The sequence below is a fragment of the Corvus cornix genome, chromosome 10 (assembly GCF_000738735.6).
Source record: "Corvus cornix cornix isolate S_Up_H32 chromosome 10, ASM73873v5, whole genome shotgun sequence".
Lineage (NCBI taxonomy): Eukaryota > Metazoa > Chordata > Aves > Passeriformes > Corvidae > Corvus > Corvus cornix.
The window spans coordinates 3,064,137-3,088,058 of record NC_046340.1 but is presented as its reverse complement, the minus strand read 5'-3'; the positions used below and the strand labels follow the sequence as shown (position 1 = coordinate 3,088,058).

General features: G+C 40.0%; 1 protein-coding gene across 2 annotated transcripts; it reads right to left on the bottom strand.

Moving 5' to 3' along the window:
* Window positions 1-12,602: 12,602 nt before the first annotated feature.
* HDC (histidine decarboxylase) lies at window positions 12,603-23,690 on the bottom strand. Of its 2 annotated transcripts, XM_010391123.4 has the most exons (12): window positions 22,219-23,690; window positions 21,236-21,408; window positions 20,114-20,227; window positions 19,251-19,373; window positions 18,322-18,456; window positions 17,268-17,411; window positions 16,947-17,013; window positions 15,996-16,158; window positions 15,800-15,890; window positions 14,527-14,625; window positions 13,734-13,835; window positions 12,603-13,550 (listed from the first exon to the last, which is right to left on the bottom strand). In XM_010391123.4, exons 1-12 carry the CDS (start codon window positions 22,244-22,246, stop codon window positions 12,792-12,794), a joined length of 1,998 nt encoding a protein of 665 aa, XP_010389425.1. In that variant the 5' UTR covers window positions 22,247-23,690; the 3' UTR covers window positions 12,603-12,791. The 2 variants fall into 2 exon arrangements, with proteins under 2 accessions (XP_010389425.1, XP_019136523.1); XM_019280978.3 differs by lacking the exon at window positions 20,114-20,227 and having other exon boundaries at window positions 22,219-23,689.
* Window positions 23,691-23,922: the final 232 nt, after the last annotated feature.

The following is a 23,922-nucleotide window of genomic DNA, read 5'->3' as shown; positions in this document are numbered from 1 at the left end:
CCCCCGGCTCCCGCCTCGGCTCCCCCGCTCCCGGCCCGGCTCCCTGCCCCGCTCCCCTGGCTCGGATCCCCCGGCTCCCGGCCCGGCTTCCCCCGCTCCCGGCACGGATCCCCCAGCTCCCGGCACGGATCCCCCAGCTCCCGGCCCCGCTCCCGGCCCCGCTCCCCGCTCCCCCACTCCGCGGCTCCCGGCCCAGCAGCCCCGATGGAGGAGCGGCTGGAGCGGCCGAGCCCGGAGGCAGCCCCGGGAGACACAGCCCCAGAGCTGACCGACGGCTTCTTCCAGCACACCTGGATTTCATTTCCACGCAGGGCTCTTCAACAGCAACCTGACTTGGAAGATTTCCAGTCACGTTTTAAAATTTTTCTCTAAAAAGTGCACTGAAGTGTATCATATGGTTATTTTTAGTCATCAAATATGCATGTTCTTCAAGAATCCTGTAGTAGACAAATTCAATTTTACCAAAAGTTCCAATATTTCATACATTAAGAATTCAGATTTTTAGGCTACAACCTTAAGAGTTTGTGATTCACCTAAAAAAATATTTAAATACTTTAATTACTGAAGAGGTGTTTCAAGAATATCCCAATTTCGAATTATGGCTTCTCAAAATGCGTATTGTGATATGATGAAAAGTCATCTTAAAATTAAAACCTAAACTGGCTAGCTCCTAATAGACCTGTACTTAAGTCTCCCTGCAAAACCTCTCAGTGATAAAATCAACAGACTTATCTTCAAAAATACCTCTATCTCAACAGAAAGAGTCTACAAGAAAAGTTTGCTACCAGCTCTACTCATATTTAGTGTATCCCCTTCAACCTATTCTGCATTTTTTTTACTTTGCACATAAGTTCATTTTTAAATCATTTCATTTTGCCAAGTAAAAAGCAGACATAGCAAAAAATTACTTTTATCCAAATTATTCTCTTTGAAGTTGTAAAAAATCTGTATCTTTCTTTCAACATGATTTTTGGTTCTGCCTGTATCATCCCTGCAGTGCCTTGCTCAATATTCCTCCAGCTACATATTTTAAACATATATTAAAACATAAGCTATAGCCTCAAAATACAACAAATTAGCCACAGTTTTAACATGCCTTAGATATACAAGTGTGTTCTATTTTACTAGGTAATTATTCATTTAGCAGTTTGTCTTTCTGGCACAGGTAAACACTACACCTTCCCAGGACAAATTACACAGTGTGAGTTCTCCATAAATTTACACAGTTCTCGGAGAAAAGTTAATTATTTTAGTTGACATGATACCAAGTATGCATTAGCCAGTTTCATACAACTGCAGAACTTTCTCATAACTCATTCAGCTTGTTAGGACTCATTTGTAACATAATTGCATCAAACACTACTCTTCTACCAAAAAGTATACCAGGATTATTTTTTCAAGTTCCAAAAAGGAATTTTCTTGATGCTATTTAATTCCTAGTTACCAAATTTTGCCATCTAATTAAAAAAAAAAAAAACCAACAAATAACCCCCCACCAAGTTTATGCTATCTCTGTTCAAATTCTTGCTTTTTGATTCAGTTGATTTTGCTAAGGTCACTCTACTCACATTGACCTTCTAAAAAAATTAATGATTGGCTTGTGGCTAAATCCAAAGGTCTTGCTTCCTTTTCTGTCCTTTTCAACTTATCAGCTAGTTTTGGACCTTTGAATCATTCTTTATCAACTCAGTTTACATAGTTTTTCTGACTCTGCACAATACTTCTTTCCCCACTTACTACATAGGTCTGATGGTTTATAGAGTCCTCACCATCATTCCAAGTTTTTGCTGAATGCTCCACCATTTTAAAAATTTTTCTCCTGGACTGCATTTTTTCTGCTCACTTTTTTTTTTTTTTTTTTTTTTGTGAAAACATTCTTTCCCATATCTCATAGGTCTCTTTCTTCCTTTTTTAGGGGCAGCTCCTCCTGGACACAAGCCAATCTTCATCTAAGTACAATCAAAGCAGCAATTCTTTCCTTTTCCTAACTGGCACATTTGCAGTCTGACCATGAAGCCTTTACTTGTGGTACATAGCATTTTCCTTCCAGCCTTTATACCAGTCATCTGAGCCCCAGACTGCCCTAACCATCTACAAAGCATTCTAGAGGTATCACTATGCTTCTGTCCTGACCTGACCATCCTCTGGATCACTGGGAAAAAAACCTCATTTGTCTCCTTAAGCAGTTTTAAGCAGTTACTCATTATTTCTTTGCTTACATCTTTTTATTCCTTAACATCCAATATGGGCCTCAGACAGTTTGCACTTGTGGTGTTTGAAAGTGTCATTCCTTACAGTTCCCTCTGGCATCAAAACAGGAGTCCTCTTGCTTTTTGTATAGTAGGCAGCTCTTTATACCTTCTTCCTCTGCTTCTACAAGAAGGACTTGATCCAGCAGTGTGCATTTTAATAGAGACATAAATCAAGGAGCAAAACACCAGTAATGATTATTCAAATTTAGAGAAAGCCAAGTTCATTCATTCAAATACAAGAAGTTTATGTAAACATGTGATTGTCTAAGCAGGCACGGAGCTTTTTGGATCAAAAATCTTTTTATAAACATCATGCCATTAATGATATTATATAAATTGCTAGAATTATTATAACACCTTGAAAGCTCACCTCACTAACCAAAAGCTTGCCAATTATTTTAAGATTATGTGCTGATTTAGTAAAGGTACTTTATTCCTCTGCAAACCTCACCTTAGTACGTAATTTTAACTTGAAACAGAAGAAAGGGTTTCATATTGCTATTGCTGAGATTTGGCTAATGAATATTAACTAGAAAGCTGTGATTTGATTTTTTCAGTGGGGCTCTATGCATATTTTGTAACAGTCTATCCATCATTTTTCAATGACACAAGGTGCCTTGCAGGCTTCTATAAAACCACCTCATTCTGATAACTAAGTAATGCATTGAAAACAGTGTGGTTCCAGTCACTGAAGAACAACATTCTGGCCCAACAGCATGAGAGAATAGGATACTAAATAGTAAAAATCACAGAACTAAATAGCAAAACTACAGAACTAGACAAAGCAGCAGGAGACACAGCAGGGAGAAGCCATCCTTGGCAACAAAACCAGAGTTACTGAAGTTCAAAGTATAAACTCATCTATGTTTTAGGACAATATCTCATCCTAGCTTCACCTATCTTATCTCTAACACATCTCTGTTAGAGAAACAGAAATCTCAATGGATTTTGCTACTGCTTAAATGTGAATTTCCATCTGTCCAGGAATTGAGGTCCTCAGTTGTTGTCTAGATTTGTAGCGTGGTACAAATGTGTGACTTGGGGGATATGATATTTAAGGTTAAGAACAGCTTATCCTTTCTTACCAGCATTCCTGCTATATTACTGATTTTTAAAAAATGGTATATCTAGCATGAGCTGGTCTTAACATTTACATCTATTCAAGTTTTTACTTTACTTACAGAAACTTAATCTGCTCAAAAACACAAATGTAAGAGATTTCAGTTCCTTCCTTCTCCTGCCTTGTCAAGGATACATCTTGCTAAATTCCAACAGACTATCACCCCCAGGAAGAGAATTTGGCCCAGCAAATCTTATCTGTTAGCTATCAGAAACACAGAAGAATCCAGTATGCTTCTTAGAAAGCAAGTTTCAAACTTCCTGAAGTTCAAAAGTCTGGACTGTTCCAAATGGAAAGAATAAATGCACCTCAAAACATTAAAATTACTTTTTCCCCCTCCTTTAAGCTCATAATTTTGTAGTTAACTATGAACTCTAAAAACAGTCAAAATATTGTTACACAAAATTAAAACGATTTCTCTAATTTAAAATATCTTACTTTAACTTGTGACTTATTTTAGAGGTAAAGCAGTGTACTATTTTCAAAGTACTTTGACAGATATTTCTATTCTAATTAAATAATATAAATCTTGCTTTATCATTCCTCACATCAAAAGATATTAATTGTGTCCAACTAAACAAGCTCCATATATAAAATGGCAAGAAATTATTTTTCCCTAATCCCAACTTCATCGAACCCAATTAAATCTTTAAATTTCCTAACAAACTCTACATGGCTTCTGCCTATTTATCTTTTATAGTTACTGAAGGATCCTGTAGTTTTCCCCAAATGCCAGTTCCGGGTACTTCTTGGAAGATTTTCTGTTCCTCCTTGTCAGGACATCTTCCCTGTGTGACATGCTAATGCCAAATTCTCCATCAGACTGAACACAATCTGCTACAATGGAGTTTTGACTACAGAATGAAACACTCCTGTGAGCACAAGAACTAAGATGAAACTGATTTCCTGTATTTTCGTGCAATTCGTATGGTAAATGCTAAATCATAAACTGGATGGTATTAACTACAATCACAGATCAGAATTTATAAGGGATCTCCACTATGTGGATACACTGGTATCTAATAGCTCTGCCCCTTTTTGCTAGGGCACTTAAAGGGTCTCTCTATTGCTACCCATTATCATGGAACTCACAGAAACCTAATACCATTGAGACCTATGACCCTTTCCCAAACGTGCCTGAAAGCAGCCAGCAGGTTCAAGTTACAGGGAGGGGAAGGAGAGAACAGACACATACAGAGGCACAGACACAACCCATGGCCGTGTAACCTCATGTTCTTGGAAGCAAGGCTCAAATCTTCCTTGTCTTTAAGAAATCAGACCTTCTTTGATGAAAGCAGATGGCTTCTGAAGATGTTTCCTATATGAAACTTAGGTAGCAACAGATCAAGTTTTTGTAAGATTGTTAAGTCTGTTCGTATGAGGCAATTCTTAGTGCATTATTTTTATTTAAGCAAATATTGTTCTTCGTATCTTTTTGTTAAAATGTCTTTAAAAATTAACTGCAAAATGCAATCAAATCACATATACAATCAAAATGCATTTCAACATATATCATTCAAAATAACATATCAATATTAACATGCACTGCATGAAGTTTCAAGCATGTCTGATAACTTAGGAAATAATTTAACTCCTTTTTTGGGAACCAAGTAGCTGGAATACTAAAAGGATGTAGAGAAATACAGTTATGTAGCCCAACCAAAGCAAGGCTTAGTAAGTGAGCCAAGGAAACAGTACAGGTAGTAGAGGTGCATATACAGGAAGGGCAGAACACTGGCCAGTGAGGAGATAGAAGTTGCATTTGAATAGAAAACACAATAACAGGGCTCTGGTGAGATAATTGTTAGACTAAATCTTTGGCTTAAAAGAAAAAAAAAGTTTGGAACTTTGAGCAAATAAAGTAGTCCTTGTTGACTGAATCCGCCCAGTTTCAGGAAGATAAGAGTTTCCACTGTCCTTCTGGTCACTCAAAAACTACGTTACATCAAAGAAATGACTGATTTAATAATTAATTTCTTTTCCTCCCTGAGTCTGCAGAAATCTACATTCTGATGAGCTGCACTCTACGTGCATATAAATATGATTTCCAGAATACATATAAATACCTGTTTTAATTTTAGATGTCACGTTTCTATTATAGAAAGGTGACAGAGCTGAATAAAGTTCTACGAAGGCAAAGGATTTGGGGGCCATAATCCCTGACATTTTACACTCTGTCATTTTCAGAGGCAGTGCAGTGCTGAGTACTGAAAAATGCTGGAGGTTCATGCAGCAAGAGGCACATCACTTGGTGGGATAGATTTCATTCAGCCCAGTATTTCCATGTGTACAGTAACATGATCTGCCAAAGTTTTCTAGGATCAGTACTGTGACAATACTTTCTCTCAGGGCTGCCAAGTGAACTTCATGGCTCTAGGACATTTGAAACTTCTTGAATCTCAAACATATGGTCTTGCAACATAGCCCACTGTACACCAGCATTTAAAATTTGAAAATTGCTTAAAGAACATTTATAGAAATTGTTAATATGACTTTGCTGTGCCCCTGAAATAACAACTGCATTCAGTTTTCTGCTCACTAGAGTTAAAATTGCAGCCATATCACATTATATGAATTCTGGCTCCTTTAACCATTGTGTGAGTGGCAAGCAAGCTACTGACCTCCGAATTTGAAGGCATTTATTCACATGAAAGAGGCTGAAGTACCCTTACACTAAAGCAGATGTCAGAGCTTGTCTGTTCAGTTTGCTGCAGCCCAGGCAATAAGGCTGTGAGAGCAAAGCCTCTTCCCCCACCCCTCTTTCTAAGAAAACAGTTCTTTGATAAGCACACCCTGTCATCTGATGCTGTTGTTGGCAGCACCTGTGAATGTTGCTCATACTGTACTGCCTTTGAAAATTTGCTGAGCATAATCTTGCCTTGATGGTAGGATAGCAACAAATTATACAAGGAGGATTTGACTTGAGTGTCTCCTTCAGAGGATTTAAGAAATTTATGGGGAGTTTTATGCTGAATCTGAGTCAAGCTTAAATTAGTGGTTAAAAACAACAACACTGGATTTAGACACGTGGATGTCAATTACTCTTCCATCATAAATGAAAAAAAAAAAATGGCAAAGCCAAAATTTGGTAGAACTGAGTAATTTTAAATTCTCAGCTCAGCTTTCTGCTTAATCCTTACCCTTCCATCTCCCTGTGGTCACTTCAGTTCTTGACAGATAAATTCTCAGCAGAGGAGAGAGAAAAGAGCTTGCTATGACTGGGGTGCCTGTACTAACCCAACTAACTGAACTCTGAGTTAACTCTGCCGGCGTAGCTCTGGAACGAGCTGCACTGTGTCTCTGTGATGAACCAACAGAATTCAGAATCTATTTATGGGATGGAAACATTTTCTCAGCTTCATGAAAGAGAATTGAGCAAGGCTCCTTTAGGAGTTTGTCTATGAAGACAGGAGATAATTCCTGAGCTTTGACAGCTCCCTTCTCTGATCCTGGAGAGCACATCTGCTCTGATGAAACCCAACCATGTCTACCCAAGAAAGATGAGGATGGGTTCAATGCCAAGAATTTAGTTACCATCCAGCACCAGGAATCTCACATGTCACTGCAGAATATTAAAATTTTGTTCCTAGAATTTCATAGCAGTTGCTTCTAACACCTCTGCAATAAAAAGATGAGTCTCACTGTGACTCAGACAGCTTCACCTAGAATTTCTTTAGCCAGTCATAAATCAGCAGAGAGCTCAATTAAGTTCACCACTCAACCCAAAACAGTTGAAGAATTTTAGCTTCAACAGCCTAAAAAAACACCATGGTATCAAGCATACCGTCCTCTGACCAGTGGGCTAAACTACAGGTTTAGCATGGTTGGAGTAGCTGAGATCCAGTTAGTAACTGCACACAGAGTAATAGTACTATCATTTTATGCTACCCTAGTCACACACCTCTCATCTTCTGTGGAGTGTAGGGGTTCTCCTGTATGTCTCCACTTTTAGGTATCTATATGTGCAGCACACAAATCTGGACTACCTATATGGCTTTGTCTAATGAGTCATGACATGTTTATTCCCAGTCATGTTGCGCCATTTTATCTTTCAAAAACAACATCATTAACGTAAAGGAACATAAAAGAGCTTGTAACAGAATGCAGCAAAGTAAAGGCACTCTGTAACATCTAAATTTCTTGATTTTAGTAGAGACCTGGGTAATCAATAAGACAAGATTTCCCTGGAAATTCTAGTCACAGGAGTGGCTTGCTCCTTTTGAAGGAGACTTTTTTCGAGGTTGGTGATTGCAAAGTATTCCATGGTGTCAAATCAGCTGCAACTGGACGAGCAAGTCAGCTCACCTGGCTGACCTACCAGACATCCTGATTGATTTGTGAGCATCATCCCTCAGACATGGGGAAAGATATGGAAAAATACCAAAAAACTGCTGATGTTAGCCCAGTTTTAGTAGTGCCAGAGCATGTATTTCACTGACCTTCATCTCCTGAACTTCTGCCAGGCAGGGAGGGTGAAAATGGAATGGCTTGAACTCTGCTGTGAGTAGGTTCAGTGGTTTATCTCTGCACAGACTATGAACCTGGTTCTTGCATTTACAAAAATTATTCTGCCTGGTTAATAGACACTTAACACTCCTTCCCAAGTGGGAAGGGAACAGAAGAAAAATTTGAGATGTAGGCATGTAGGGAAGGGAGATCAAGCTGTTGCTTATTATTTCCTGATTCCTTTCTTTGTATTAGTCCTACTATTGGTACTAATATGACTCCTCAATAAGCCAGTTCTACTCAGTGATTGAACAGAGAACTCACCCCAAAAAATACAGGTTTTTGCTGGCTTAGTGAGCTGAATGAATCACTGAACTATCAGAAGAGCATCAGAGCTGGAGCAAGGGAGGCAGTGGAACTAAAAGGGCACATAAGGCAGACAGGGAACAGCACCAATTAATTAGATCAGGTCAACCTGTCCCATCTGATCAAAACCTTAGAGAAAAACTGTGGTAAAACTGCAAATACGACTTCAATAGAAACTGAAGCAGCTATTAATTTGAAATGTGATAGAAAGACATCTGAAACTGAAAAATGAAGCTTGAAGGCTTCAATTTAGCAATCTTGAAAAATACCCAGCTGGGACTTTCCATGGGAATGGTCAGGTGGTCAAACAAAGAAAGAACAAACCCAGCTGAGCTGTTACACAGGTTCACTGACGCCACAAGTCATCCAGTCTGAATCCCATCTCTGCCATTCATCAGTAATTAGGTAAGTGCTGTTTTGTGGTATGATTATTGTCACTTGAGCTGGCTGGAATGGTGCATTCTGACTTGTAGCAGTACAGTGAAGTCTCCCATTAAACCATAACAAAACAGAAAAAAGAGAGGAGGCTGTCTGCACAGAAAATGCTGCAGCCTGAAGCATCCTATGCCAGCCAGCATGAGGAGTGCTGGGCTTTCCCATGCTCTCTGTCCACCTACCTTTCTCTTAATTACCTGTACATTGAGCCCGAATCCAAATGTAACACAAGCTTCCAGTTACTTGTTACTCTCTGGTGACATCTCGTGGATCACAGCAAGATATCTTTGCCTTGTGGCAACCCCTGCAAAGCCTTGAGCTGAAAACCTTCGTGAGAAACGTGTAGCTGGAGAACAGTGGAAAATGTTTATCTCAAAGGAGTAGCTTAGAAAAACAATATATTGTGCAAAAGCTGGTGAGCAAACCAAGTATTTATTGTGTGAAAATTTTGCAAGTTTTTAAACAAATTAGCCCTGAATAATGAAGCAGACAAAGGTCCTTCAAAACGTTACATTCATGATCAATAAATCTGAGGGTTTCAGCTCTCCAGGCTGCTGCTGACAATTCCCTACTGAAGTTACAGACCTAATACCACTTCCCATGTGAGAAAGTCAGAGACGTAACTGAAGAAGAAAAGGTTACACAAAAAAACTTCTTCAGGAAGCCAATTGCAGGGCCATAGGACAAAACTGCTACACACTCTTACGAGCAGGAAACTGGAATTAGTTATGGAAGTTCAGCAATGCTTTGGAAAGACTGGCTATGACCCTAGCTAAGAGGGTATACTAATTTCTCCTACTTTTCCCAGGCAGTTGCCATCGCATAAAGAAGCTTCCAAAAAATGTTCTACAGTGTTTACAGCTGTGAAGCAACTTCTAAAAAAATCCTAAGGCACCAGTTTGAAACAGTAGCTCTGTTACAGAAGTGTAAAAACCCTCTAATTTATCCAAATGCTAAAGTCTAGCGAGTGTCAAAATATACCCTAGGCATAAATCAGTTAATTTGCACCCCTGCCAGCTCCCTGAAGCAGCTCCTCACTTGGTCCCATGAGTTCTAAGGCTGGTCATGGGAGCAGTGGGCAAGCAGAAAGGCAGCCCTGGCTGGGGCCACCTCCAATCCACCGGCTCAAGTTTCAACTGCAGCAGCTTCCTGGGAGGTCTGACCAGCGCTAAACTGGAGGGATCTGCTCCCTCCCACCCTGCTTGGACATCCAGGGCTTGTGCTGCATTAGAGCTGGCCACAGCTCACCTAGCAGCAAAGGGAATTTACCTGGAGGGGGAAAGAAAGTCTGCACTGAAGAAGTTTCCCAGCAGATCAATGACCTGAATCGGCTCACCTTGTGCTGAAAATTATCAGATTTGACATAAAAGGGCAGCAGAAGGCTAAACAAGAGGGAAGGAAATTGTCCCCTTGGTTGCACATAGCAAAATATGAAATGAAATAATAGTACAAAAAGTGAGAAAGAAAAAGCTGTCCTTATTCACAGTAATGGCTGTTTAAACTTCAGCAAGAAGCACTGAGTCCTGGTCCCTAGGGCCAGTCAGAAGGGGGAAATTCACGGAGTTTGCTTCAAGGTTGTCTGAGTAACTAGGGAAATAAATAAGCTGAATTCAATAATACAGGTTTTATGTCATCAAAGTTACTTATCTCTACAATAAACTATGGATTTCAAAGTTTATTGAAGGGTTATTACCTCAGTGAAAGTTTATTGGGGGTTATTTACCTCTAAGATGCCAGGTCATTAGCTATTTGCATAAGCTATGCAGTGTGCCACACATATCATTAAACACCTTTTTTATTGTTTGCTAATTAAATAACAGGCAATATTTGTAATAGTATGTTGAAAATCTAAACACAAAGGGAAAGTGGGAAGCCCAACAAAAACCTTTCCTAATGAGGTCTGTAATCTCATTGCATACTAACATTAACTCCTTTCAAGGAAAAAAAAAGGAGTTTTTGGCTTCCATTAATCATTCTTTTGCATAGGGGAACAATGGCAATCCATTAATTGACATTCTATTAAAATGGCCAGAGAAAACACTTACCTTATGTGAACACTTCAGCTGCATACCAAAAAGAAGGAGTTCTCTAGAAACCAGCAGACCTGTGCTTTGGGTAGTGTGAGTTTTGGGGGTTTTGTAGCCAAAATATCCTAACCCAAGACAGGTGATCCCCAGGTGAAAGTGTTAATGTGAGTATTTAAAGAGCACCCCCTTTAAAGGTGCACTTAAACTATTGTCTGCAGGGGGATCTATTCACAGGGGTGCTTCACAGATGGTTTGGATCACTGCAATCATACCAGTTCCTCCTTCATTTCAGAAACGTGTTTGCATAAAGAGACTGTCCCAGAGGAAGAACTGCAGTTAGAATTTAGTAAGGAAAAAGGTATCAATCAGTCTCCATAGCACCTTTTGATAACCACAAGCCAGGACAGAGAATCAGGTCCACAGTTTCCTTGCAATTTATGCACATTATTTATCTTTATCCTAATGGTTCAGATTTCTTTCTTGAATCACTCCTTGAAACAGTGTTTTGCAATTCCAGTGTTCCATGCTCATCTTTGACTTCTACTATCTACTGCATTGCCCTCTGCCCTGTATTTCCTGAAAGACATAGAGCCAACATACTTATTCTGCATAAATACACATTCTAGTCTGTTGCTGACAGAAAAGTCTTTCAATGAAGTATTCCAAGTTAAGAAGCCAATATATATTTTAAAAGAGAAAAGATTTTAAAAGATTCTTAGTGTCTAAATACTATTAAACTACATAATAAGAGAAACAGTTGGAGGAAAGGACAGGAAGTGGTGAAAAGATTTGCTAAAATCTTACCATACTTTTGTTACTCACTAGCGCATTAGATATGTTTATAAATTACATATGTCTGACTCAGGTCAGTACTTCCTATTGCTGAATATAAATTTAAACATCTAAGACTAGGCACAAATGGACTGCCATCCTCACTGTGTGTCTATTGCTTCATTGTGTAAACAGAAAGATTTCATAGCACTATTAAAAGTGATATGAAATGTGGTTATCGATTTTTTAGCAGAAATAAAGTGTGAGTATGAGATTGTTTTAATGAAACACAACTATTCCAACTCTACCTGTACCTTAGCTGATGAGCTTAGCTGATGTTGTATAAGGGTCTAGACATTAATCAGGCTCATTATTTATATAAGCTGGGAATAGTTGTTCTGGATCAGATGGAAGATCCATCTGTCTGAGTGCACTGCCTTCAAGATGGGGTGACTGTAGGTGTCTGGGAACAACTGCAAGGAAAGCAGCAAGGATCTAGCAGTGCTTTCCCAGAATAATGTCCTAGTAATCACCATGCTCCCTGACTCAACTGTACTATTTCTGAATTTAAATTTGTCCTTAAGAGATTTCCCCCCCACAATTTTTTATAAACAAAAATCATTGGCCTCTTGTAGCAATACATTTGTTTGCTCTGTGGAGACCCTTTCTTCCACAATGCCCCTTTAGTTCTCTGTTATGAGAGAGAGGGAAATATCATTCCTCCTGCATTTGTGATGTACAGATCTTAGGTAATGCTGAGGAAGGTCACAGGTGCTTCACACAAGGGCAGCTGCTGTTGCAATGTGGTTGTACAAAGCCTGCTGTAGTTGATTAGAACATATGGACTGGCAGTGCTGCTGTGTTTAACTCTGGGAAAATTGCCCTAATGCAGCAAAATCTCTTAGAGAGGCTACATCCTTCTTTTTGCATAGTTCAGAACTAATGTTGGCATTGTCTGCACACACAGATCCTCACATCAGTCTAGCGAGTTCTAGTCAGGTATCAACCCCCCCACCCCCCCAAAAAAAAACAATGGTGCAAACAGAGACCTAAATAGTTTATCCCCTCCTGAGGCCAGCATACTTTGTCAAAGTGGTCCCAGCCTATGAGCTGGAAACTGTTGATTACCAGGACTGATAAGGTAGAAATTGGCATTTTCTTTACCACAGTCTACAAAACAGAAAGTTTCATGCTATATGCCTACAAGATTTATTTGACATTTTCATCTATAAATACATGAGGTTTTCACCAGTAAAAGCAAAGGAATTTTCTCAGTGGTCATTGCCACTGCTTACATTTTGAACAAAAGAACATGTAGTATTGCATGTGAATAAGCAAACCTGTTCCTTCTCTAAGACCAAGCTCTCTTACTTGTTAAACAATGGCTTGCAGAGGACAACAAGGTAGCTGAAGGCCACACTGAATGCTACACTCTGGAAAGCTTGGGACACTGTAGAACTTAATTAGTTTTTTGAAGGCACCTTTTTTGAACATCATCATGTCTTCAGGCAGCCTGGAAAGAACTCTGGCATTTGCACGAGACTCCTTGTCAGCAGCTGCTGCTTTGGGGTTACATTGCTCAAGATTACCAGTCATTGGCACACTGGTGCAGCTAAGGGAACGTGCTGTCTTTTTCTTGCCTTGAACAGATAAATAACTGAATAAAAAAGAGGTTAACTTATGTTTGGTAACATCTTGGACATCTTCTGGAAAACAGTTATCCAGAGGATGCCCTTGACCTTTCACCTGCTGACTAATCACACGTGTACTGGGACTCACTGATGACTTCTTGGGCTGGACTACTGTTTTTCTGGAAGGTGTTTTGTATTTCCCTCCATCTAAATAAAGCTGAGGAACATTACTAATGGCATCAGAACTAGGCTGAACTACTGTAGTGGGGATTCCTGTCCCATCACCAGAATTGATGCAGTGTAACCCATAATTCTGGCTAATGATTTGGGCTGCAGTGTGTTGAATGATGCTCCAGTCCTGCAGAATATCTTCCCTGGTTGTGAACTGAGAGGTTACGGTAAAGCGAATGATGAACTTGTCGTGGATGGTTGCTGGAATGAGGAAGAGCCTGCCAGAACTGCTTAGTTCTTTCAGGAGTTTTTCTGTCAGCCAGTTGGGACCCTGTTTTAAATATGAATAATAAAAAAACCACTATAGTTAGAATTCCCAGTGACATCCAAACATATCTAAGAATTCCAATCACAAATTCTTACACGGAAATTTATTCACAGTTTTTAATGTCTGGGGAGAGATAAGCTGTGGTCAGTTCATTCCAAAGAGACATGCAAAAGGACCAGTCTTTACCTTTAGGCGAAATACAACCAGTCCAAGATGCCTCTTGGCAGGAATTTCAAAGAGTGGATCACTTTTAACCAAGGATTCAAAGAATTTGGCTGTTTCAGTACCCTATAATTAATAGGAAAAAAAAAAGTTATATGTTGGTTTGTAACAAACCTACTGTAAGGCACTAAACTGGGTAGTTAAAAAGAATTCCTTTCCTTCCTAAAACACATCATTCCAATGCATGAATAAGAGCAAACAGAAAAATTACATCAAAGCTAAGAATTTTAAAGTCTGTCTCTATTTGCCCAAACCCTTGACAATGAACATGAGTAACTGGCATATACAGAGGGATTTTCTAGAGGGAGGTTTGAAAACAGAATCTGCCTTCTCATATTAGAGTCCTTTTGTGGCAACCATTGATCCACAAAGTGACCCCTTGTATTTACACTCCATCAGAGATGTAAGCCTGTACATTTTCATAGTGATGGGTTCAGCTATTCATCACAGCCTGCCTCCCAGATAGGTGCCATTTGGCCTCAAAGAAAGCTTCTCCAGATTATTGCTCAGTGAACTGCAGAAGGCAGTGACTTACCAAGCCCCTTTCCATTGCCCAGTGCTGTCAACAAGGGGGACCAGAAATGTTTTGTCTACACAGTCAGTCTTTACAGATTATTTCAGGGTAAAACCAGCACACATTCAGTGTTCACATGCAAGCTTTGCGTGTGAGAGGATTTCTGTTACCCATCTCTGTGTCTCTGAGTTTACTAACCTCACCTACCAAGAACTGAACATAACACACTGGTAATTCACATACGTGTCGGACATGAGCTTGAAGCTTTTTGACCCCAAACGAACGAAGCACAAACCACAGCTTCAAAGAACGAAATCGACGACTCAGTGGAATTTGCCAGTGCTGTGAAAACACAACAGTGCCTCAGTGAGTGCAGAAACAACAGAAAGGAGAGTTCCCCTTCCACTGCTACATCTCTTGCTTCAAACTCAGGTCAGAAACCTCTGTTGAGAGGAATAGTGTTGTCTTACTGAAAATCTGCTAAGCCTAGGAAACAGCCATCAAAGAAACACTGTGTCCACATATTTTTCAATTATTTGCAAAAACAAGATTTTGGCTATTCCCCTTAATCTATGGCCTATCTATGCTTAGAATTTTAAATTAATTACCAGCTAATAACAACAACTGTTTGCATTTAAGAGCATGATCAATTTAAGATGTGGCCATTTACATTCTAGGACTGAGTGTTCACTTCAGCTCCTGTAATTTGCGTATTTAAGTGCCATTCTGAACATTTTCCCAAATCAGCTATAAGCAGCAAGAGCTGATGCGGGGTAGACAGTTCCGGACAAAGTAACATCTACTGCAAGGAAAAGGGTGAGAAAACGTGTAAAGGAGTATTTCAGGGGAGCTGCACAATCACTTGTAGAATCCAATTTAACCACAAGAGGGACTCGGTACCTTTTTTTCCATCCCTCCTTCCACTCTCGTGAAAAGCACTATTGATTTCAAGAAAACAATTATCTTTTCAGGACTAGGGTGAGATCATAGCAGAAATAATTGGCAGTGAATATTCCTTTGTATTACTGTACTGAAACCTGCTGTAAGATGTATCTGAAGTGAAATGCCTCTTGGCTCTCCTATGAATACCTTAATCTAAAGAAAAAATGTAATTCATTCTCCTGCTGTTTCAGAGCATGGTGTTTCCATTGCTTACTCCTTTCTCTCTTTTATTACATACCAGAGAGACAAGAAATCCAGCCAAAATGGCATCAGTAGGAATTACTTCAGCAACACAAGGTACAGAAATGACCCTTTGCATTAGAAAGGCAAGGCTGGATCTCCATCTGTGTAAAAATCTTAAGTACTTCAATCTGAAAGCAATTTTATAATTAATCTTCACAACCAGGACTCACAGCAAAGTTTGACTATTTTCTCTGCATTAGGATGTCAGTATAATTTGGTTTATGTACTGACCAGCTATAAGATAAGCATACTCCGGAATGTGAGAGGAATTTCACACTCTGTTTGAACATTTTATAGGCAATACAAAGTATCATCTTAAATAATAACTTACCATGAAGTCAATTGCAGCTCCTGAATTGGCATGTCTGAGGTAGACAGGGTTAACACTGAAGGTTTGATGTAACTTGTATTTATCTTTAACCCTATCAATTGTAGAAGGAACTAGAGTTAGCAAAATAAATGCAGAGAAAAACTTTGCAATTTGCATGCTATCCTTTTGGTGTTGTTTGTTTTTTGACTATACTCACCAAAATCCAGTGCAGTCAAAATGGACCATCATCCACTTCGAAGGATTAAAAGTAAAGGAATCTGCATATTCAATTCCGTCCAAGAACAATCGAAATTCAGGACATACAAATGCTGTCCCTGCATATGCAGCATCGATATGAAGCCAGAGTCCCTCAGCATCACCTGTTGGAATTGAGATTGTTGTTATGGAAGGGACATAAGGAACCAAAGTGCATGCTTCAACTCTCCTCTCTGCAAACCAGGATTTGAAGGAGGCAGACAAGCAGTTGACAACCTAGTTTGATTCTAAAGGTGTGGATCCATAATGCCAAAATACAGGATAATGCTGAAACCAGGTGGACTGTGTAACAAAAGTCACTGTTCCGTATTTCATGCGAGTGAATCTTTTTAACATTTGATTTCTCTCACCTGCCCTTTCACTAAGTGAAGTTCCCCAGTACCTCTCAGCTGCACAAAGCCAAAATAAAGACATAGTGGCAAGCAACATAGGACCCAGAAACAGAAGCCACAATCTGACCCATAAGAGAGAGCTCCTCAGGACTTCAGCAGCTACTGGTCAGAATTTATGCTGGAATAGAATTTGCAACCATGTCAAATTTCACTGTGAAACTGGTTGATCCAAAGGATGTCCTACCAGAATCTACCTTCAAAACTACTTTGCTAGATTAAATATTAATGTATCCACCCTACAACAGCACCACACAGTCTGTATTTCCTGAATAACCACATGAAAGATTTATCAGTTGGCAAATTTCATCCATCTCAAATAGAATGTATTTTAGCATCCTAATCTAAATCTTACAGACATCACGGCAAAGTCTTTTACTGACTTCAGTGGTCCCTGAAACACGTCTGAAAAACTCAGCTCCCCTTTGTTTTGGCATGAAAAAGTCTCACACTGTCTTTTAGATATATTCACAGTTTAAAATCAGGAAAAAAAAGACACTTACAAACTGGACCCAGTTCTGAGAGATTGTCAAAAGCACAGACACCAGTTGTTCCCAAAGTTGCACAAACCTAGAAAAAAACCCCACCTGTTATAATGGATTTGTTTTCTTTTAATACGTGGATGCAGCACTTTAAAAGTGGGCAGTTTATTGCAGACAGGCAAAACATTAAAATTTTTTATTTAATACAATAGAAATTCTTGTATACATTTGAACCTTCACCTAATGTATTTTAACACAACGAGAAATTTTTCATATGTAATTTCATGTTGACATTAAGAATATAACACTATGTCAATACCCCAACCAGAAAGTTGAACATACAAAGACTGGCACTAGGCCTTTCTTTCTGTCTTCAGCAATGGCTTTCTTCAAAGTTTCACCTCTGAGGGAAAAGTTCTCATCCACAGGCAGAAATTTTATCTTCACCAGAGAAATCAAGCCAGCCTTTTCTACAGAGGAATGTGCCTTTAAAATAAGAAAAACAGTAAGAACACAAGCTCTGAGGCTGAACAGCTGTGGCAATTTATGGCTTTATGAAAGACAGTGGTGGCAAGAAATACAGGGATAACGACCTTATTGTAATCCATATTAATACAACTCTGAAAGCATCTTCTTTGTGAGTAACTGTAAGAAACACTACACTGTAATTCCAAAGAATGCTTAATTTATTTGCGTACTGGTTTCTAAAATATAATAATAGGCATCCTCATCTTGTGTTTGGAGGGCCATTTATCAAAACTCAGCTCTTAAAGGAGCCTCTAGAAATGAATCAACCTCAGTTTATTCCTTCCTCCCTGCCATAAGAAGGTAAATCCCCTGAAGTGTGTTTACTTCTGGATAGAGCAAAACACCTACAAGAAAAAGTCCTTTTAGTTATACTAAGAGAGAATCAGCATGAGTGTCTCTCTTGTGGCAGTTTTCCCAAGGGAATGTAATTGTTCAGCTCAGGAGGCCAAGGACAGAACAGGTTTGCTGGCAGAGGCCAACAGTGGAGCCCACAACCAGGAGCAGCATTTAGGTAACAATGCCTTGAGCATGCCTGTCTCTGAGGGGATAGAGGCTGGGAAGAAACATGAGCTGAAGCAGCATGAGATCAACACCTAGTTCCTGGAGTAAGGCTTTGTGAAAAACAGGAAGGAAGTGCAGAAATCAGTCATGTGAAACGAACCCTTGAGGACTGCCAAGACCCTAAAAACCTCGCCTCGCACTGATTTAGTTTCCCCATTTGCAGAAAGCAGCAGTAGAGGATCTGGTTCATGCTTGTAAGGCATTCCTGTGTTTTCCTCTTTGTACAGAAATGCAACTTCACATGGCATAGGCTGAGTGAGACAACAGAAGCAATTTGTTTTCCTTGTAATCAATCATAAGAACCTACTTGATCAGATGCATAAGCAATGAGGCGAGAATTGAGCGAGGACTCATCAGTGTCTGGCTCGGAAACCTTCATCTCCAGAATTTTGTTCTTCCTTGCTGCCAGCAGTGCAACCAAGGTTGATTCGCTCACAGTGCTCTGCAAAGACATTGCTCATTTACTGCAGCTGCTACTTCATTGCTGTTTTGCCAGGGATCTGCTGAAATCAGTGAAGTGCCCAGCTGCCCACTGGCTCTTTTATTCCTACTCCTGCTTTTCTCTGATGCAGCAGAGTCATTACCTGATGAGCAGCTCTCTGGGCCAGCAACACAAAACAAAGCCTTTTAACTGCTGTATATTTTAATGTGCAGCACTGAGTTCTGCAGAGTAAATAAATCACATTTTCCTTTTGTTCTACAGATCATTTCCCATAAAATTACAAACATGAGCAAAGCCCCTTATAACAAAGATGCAGCACTGATTCCAGGGAACTATTGCTTAGGCCTTCCAGAAGGCAGTAAAGGTTCAGGCCTTGATCTTGCACCTCTCAGAGACAAAAGCAGACAAGAGAAAAAGGAAAAGTAATTTCTTGTGTGGCTAAGGACTATGGCAGAAGGACATTGACAAGAATTCCTTCTCTAATTATCTAAGAATCACTTTAGTGCAAAATCTGGTGATGTCAAACAGATTGGAGAAATGAAATCTGACTTTCATTTTTCCTTACAAAGACCACAAGAATACCTGCTGTTTGTTCATAACACAGCACCAAAGCAATAGCAGTTTCTATTCTATAATCTTCTACATTTAATACTAAAATTTGGGAAAATAATGCCAAATTGGGATTCAGACCCCTACAGAAATTTTTGTTGGTTTTTCCTCTAGCAAAACTATCACCCAGAGAGAAATTCACTTGAAAACAAAACGCTGATGAGGCCATCTCTAATCTCCCCTACCTGTAATACTCCTCCACCCACACTGTCAGGATGGTGGTGCAGGAATTTATCTGGAAGGCCCAGCATTTTAGCCAACCAATCCATCACATTCATTTCCAGTTCTGTACAGGCTGGGCTGGAGGCCTAGAAAAAATTTAAAAAGGAGAATTAGGCTGTATTTCTCCCTGGGGGCTGATCCCTCATCCAGCTGAGAGCTCAGAGAGGCAATGAGCTCATCTGATACAGCTACGTGGAGACCACAACCATCAATTTCATACAGGTTAGTGAGCTTCTTTCCTACACAGAGGCACACGTCTAAAAATCTGGGCAACTTTGCCACTGGGGAAAACACTGGCTTCAGAAACTACTGCAATGTGCAGAATCATAACCAAGTAGTGCTGTGTAGCTGCTGCAGGAGGATACAAAATATGCATATATTCTGGGCCAGGCCACCAAACAATTACTTTCAGAAGAGGAAAAATAGGAAATGGGTTCTCTCCAAGCAGCAGGAGAGCTGGAATGGAGCCCAATCCAGCCCTGCAGTCATGGATGGTGGCTGCTCTACTGCCTACACTGCTTGTGTAACAGTCTTGGCACTGAGACTAGATGACAAGGAACAATGCTCACAGTGGGATATGCAAAGAATTTGAAACCAGACATTTCTAGTATATTTTCTTCATTCACCTCTTACTACTAGGTAATGTTTGTACTTACATATTCTTTTGGGGTTTTTTTTAAGTGACAATTTTCATTTATGCAAACAACATACAATTGGTTAAAACAAACAATTGTATTTACTCAGAGAACAAGAAAGAATGACTATGACCTACTCTAGCATATTACACATAGGAGAGAAATGTCTGAAAAAGCCCCAAAAAATTTACCCATGTGAATCCCAAGCAGTTAATTGCATCAGCCAACATATCTCCAAGGAGTGAAGGCCAGGAAGTTAGAGCTGGGAAGTAGGCATGCATGTGTGGACTTTGCCAGTGGACTACCTAGAACAGAATTATGTAGAAATCTGAAAATGTCACAAAACTCTGCATGAGATGTAGTGGTTAGTATCTGTTTGAAGGGAGGGAAAAGGATTACAGCAACATAATACGTGCAACTATACATCAGCTAGCAGAAAACTGCCGAGATAATATCAACAGGAGAGCAGCACTAGCAGATGATAACATTGTGTCATTAATAGATAAATTGCAAATAACAGCAAAAGCATTTATCTCAACTAAACAGGCAAAGATTCTGAACAGGAAAGAATGTTGTGCCATGTTTGAAAGACCAGAGTCAGAACGATTTATCAAAATATTTATCTTTATAAAGGGAATCCTTGCAACAAAGTTGCTCATTTTGTCAAACAACAGCTTGCCTTTAGATACACACAGCAGTTTACAGCTATATAAACCCTTCTATACACCTGGAGGAGCTTGTGTGTGGGACACCAACATAAATCCATGTAATCTGATTGCCTCTCCTACCAGATGAAGTTTCTGCAAACATCTATTAAAAAATTTGAGAACACACTTTGAAAAAGCTTCTTACACAAAACATGTAATTTAGTAATATGAACTCCCTTAGCAGAATCTGCAGTATTTATGTACAAGAGGAAGTAGATCTTTACATTCAGAGTGCAGGAAAAATCATGAAGTTGGGCAAGAGTTGTTTCACCTTGCTGTGCCCGAGTTTCCACACCTCTGAAATTGAGATTATACAGTTCAGCAGGTAGAGACATTGTGAAGTTAATGATTTTCTGACACTGGTGTATTTGTTTTCCTATAAGAAAATATGAGTTATATACAAAGTACTTTAAAAATACATTCACAATCTAACCCCTATAGTTAGGAACACAACTGTAGACATAACATCTACAAGATTTATTCTACATTTTTGGGTACTTTACTTATTTAGAAGAATGCTCTGCAGAACCTGTGCATTCCCAGGATTAAGTGTTCACCCCAGGTAGTAATGGCTTTGTCCTGTCATGATTATACTTTATTTCTTACCCCTGGCATAATAATCTTCTCTATATCTCCAAAGATGTTGTCCCAGCTGTCTGGGTCCATTGGGGCAGAATCTGGCAGCTGGGCTCTCATGTAACCTGGCTGGACGTCAGGAGTCACCCGTCTCTCTCTCACGCTGCTCAGGTACTGGCAAATGTAATCCACCATCTCTTTCCCTGCAAGAGGCAAACCAGTGTTTTCAGTTTCAGTTACAGAAAAACTAACTAGCAGTACCAGCACTCCACATAGTCAGTCCTTAGCATTGGACAGGGATTGCATTAGCACTGGAATACTGCTCCCAGCTCCCCCCTGCTACACCCTACTTGTCCCATCTAATAATGTAGGGACAGTTTCTAAAACAGGCTCACAGGGCTTTTTTCAGTGTCATCACTGAATAGTTCAAATGCACCTTTAAAACACAATCATGGTACAAGTACAGTTTGTTTGGTTACTGAAAGGTTAGATTTTCTTGCCTACAAATTAACTGAAACTGCATTTCACAGGAATTAAATTTTCATAATGTTCTACACTTCCTTGTCATTATGGCACAGCCCCTTTTGCATCCTCTGAAATCAGCTGCATAGCTCCACACCTTTTCTCCACTTTTTGAGGCAATCTCCTCCAGCCCTAGAACCAAAACTGGCTCTCCATCTGCAGAACTGTCCAAGTATCACTGCAGTCTCAGGGTGTCAGCCAGGGAAGAGCCACTGTGCATAACCCCTTAGCACAAGTTTATTCAGAATTACAGCTTTGCCACAGTATCTTAGATGTAAGACCAAAAAGGCTAAGTTACTCACAGACTCTAAATCCATTAATTTAAACTCAACTCTGGGACACATTTTTGCCTCAGCTGATCCAAGTCTCAAGGACAAGTACACAAATAAAGAGTGTATAGCCCATCCTAATTTTGGGTACCACTTGCAGCCCTACAACAGCTGATCTCCAGAAGCAAATGTTACTATTTGCAAGAGTCAAGGATCACTCACCTCTCTGTCTGTACTCCTCAGGCTCCATACTGATTCCTCAGAAATGCACCTCTTCAAACCTGGGCCACAACCTTTTGGGAGCTGTGGTCAGTTTGGTCTGCTGCCCTGCCAGCTGCTTCCCCCTTTATAGGTCCCTTTATCTCTCAGACTCACGCATTCTGGAAAAGGTTTAACAAGCAGGTTATTGGTGAGTGTTTATCTAACTCCTCCCAGCTGAGGGTTTTACAATCTCCCATGTTCTCATCTGTGCTCTTTTGATGTGTAAGATAGTGTATCACTAAGAGGAGGTGCCTCTGCACTTTCCCATTTTTAATCAATCTTTCAGAAGTCTCCCAGTAATCCATGCCATGAATATAAGGCACATTAATATGAGACCTGTGGGAGAGAAAAAGCTCAAGAGCTTTCAAAACCAAATAAAAGCTAGCAGATGTTACGCCAGCACACCCAGCTACTGTGCTAGCAGTAGCCATTAAAACAAGGTACCAGCACAGAACAAGTTTTGACACAGCAGACAGGGACTTTTCCTAAGAATTCTTTTGAGAACTCCTTTTTCCCCAAGAAAAGAGTATACCTACATCCCCACAAGTCTTCAGTCCTTATGCTGTCAGTCCCATGCTGCTAGAAGGAAAGGCTTTACACTTATTGCCAGTTCCAGAATTACAATATGAAGCAGCAATGATCCTCTTTGTGGATTTCCTGCCCTTCAGATCAGAGCAGGTTACACTAAGCAGGGTGATGTTCCTCCATGGATATCACCCTAGACCAGTGAGCTGGGAAAATGCATCTTTTCCCCTCACTGTGCTTGCTTTTTTCTCCCATATGATATGCATAAGCAATGGGATTTAGTCTTGTGCCTCCAGAATTCCTCCAAGTCCTCCACCTGAGTTGTTCTCAGTTTGAAAGAACAGCCTTATAGATTGTCTTTTGTTCCAGTTTTAGGACCTGAAAACACATCCTGACCTCTCTCTGGCAGCACAATCTTTGACACTACTCAATATTGAATTATCATCTTCACTTGCTCTACACTGCACCAGGCAGCCCTGGGAAAAAAAAGAGGTAGGACTTGTGGACTAAGCACCAGAAAGAGAAATTATTTCCCATACAATAATTCTTGCCTATTTTTGCCATACCCTAGGCTCCTGCTTAGGGCTGGCCCTGCTGGAGACAGGATGCCAGGCTAGGCAGCCCCTCTGTCTGATAACCTGACAGCAGTTTTGCTGTTCTCACACAGGAGAGAACTGGATGCCAGAGCAGCTTTGATTCTCTGCCCCATGTGCTCTAATGCAGCACAGACACTTCCATAGTTCTAGAAAGTTTTTATGTTGTTCTCACAGCACACTGTCTACAGAACAGTGTGAAACCTTTCCTAGTTTCTGCTGCAATTAGATACTTGAGAAGGAAGTTTTATAGATATGAGAAAGATGCTCTGACACACACATCAGATTAAGGTATTGAAATAAAAAACCCCAAATTGATAAAAAGGCATTGAGAGAAGTGCAAAAACTACTATATGCATATTCATCTGTTTTATCTCATAGTGCTCTAGAAACATTAGAAAAAAAGCAACAAGCTGCCCACACACTTAATAGGAATTTAGGAACATCTCTTGGCTGTGCTGTAAATGATCCCATAAAGGGGAACAAGATAAGAAGGGACATGCATCGAGCACAGGACCAACTCAAGAAGAGCCCAAAAGTTTCTCAA

Bases quoted from the DNA above. Each gene is read 5' to 3' on its own strand.
- HDC (XM_010391123.4), bottom strand. From the start codon at position 22,246: ATGGAGCCTGAGGAGTACAGACAGAGAG. The intron at 20,228-21,235 runs GTAAGAAATAAA...ATTCTGTTCTAG, and splicing joins AGAAGATTATTATGCCAGGG to GTAGTCCACTGGCAAAGTCC. The intron at 17,014-17,267 runs GTATGTTCAACT...GTTTTTTTCTAG, and splicing joins AAGGCCTAGTGCCAGTCTTT to GTTTGTGCAACTTTGGGAAC.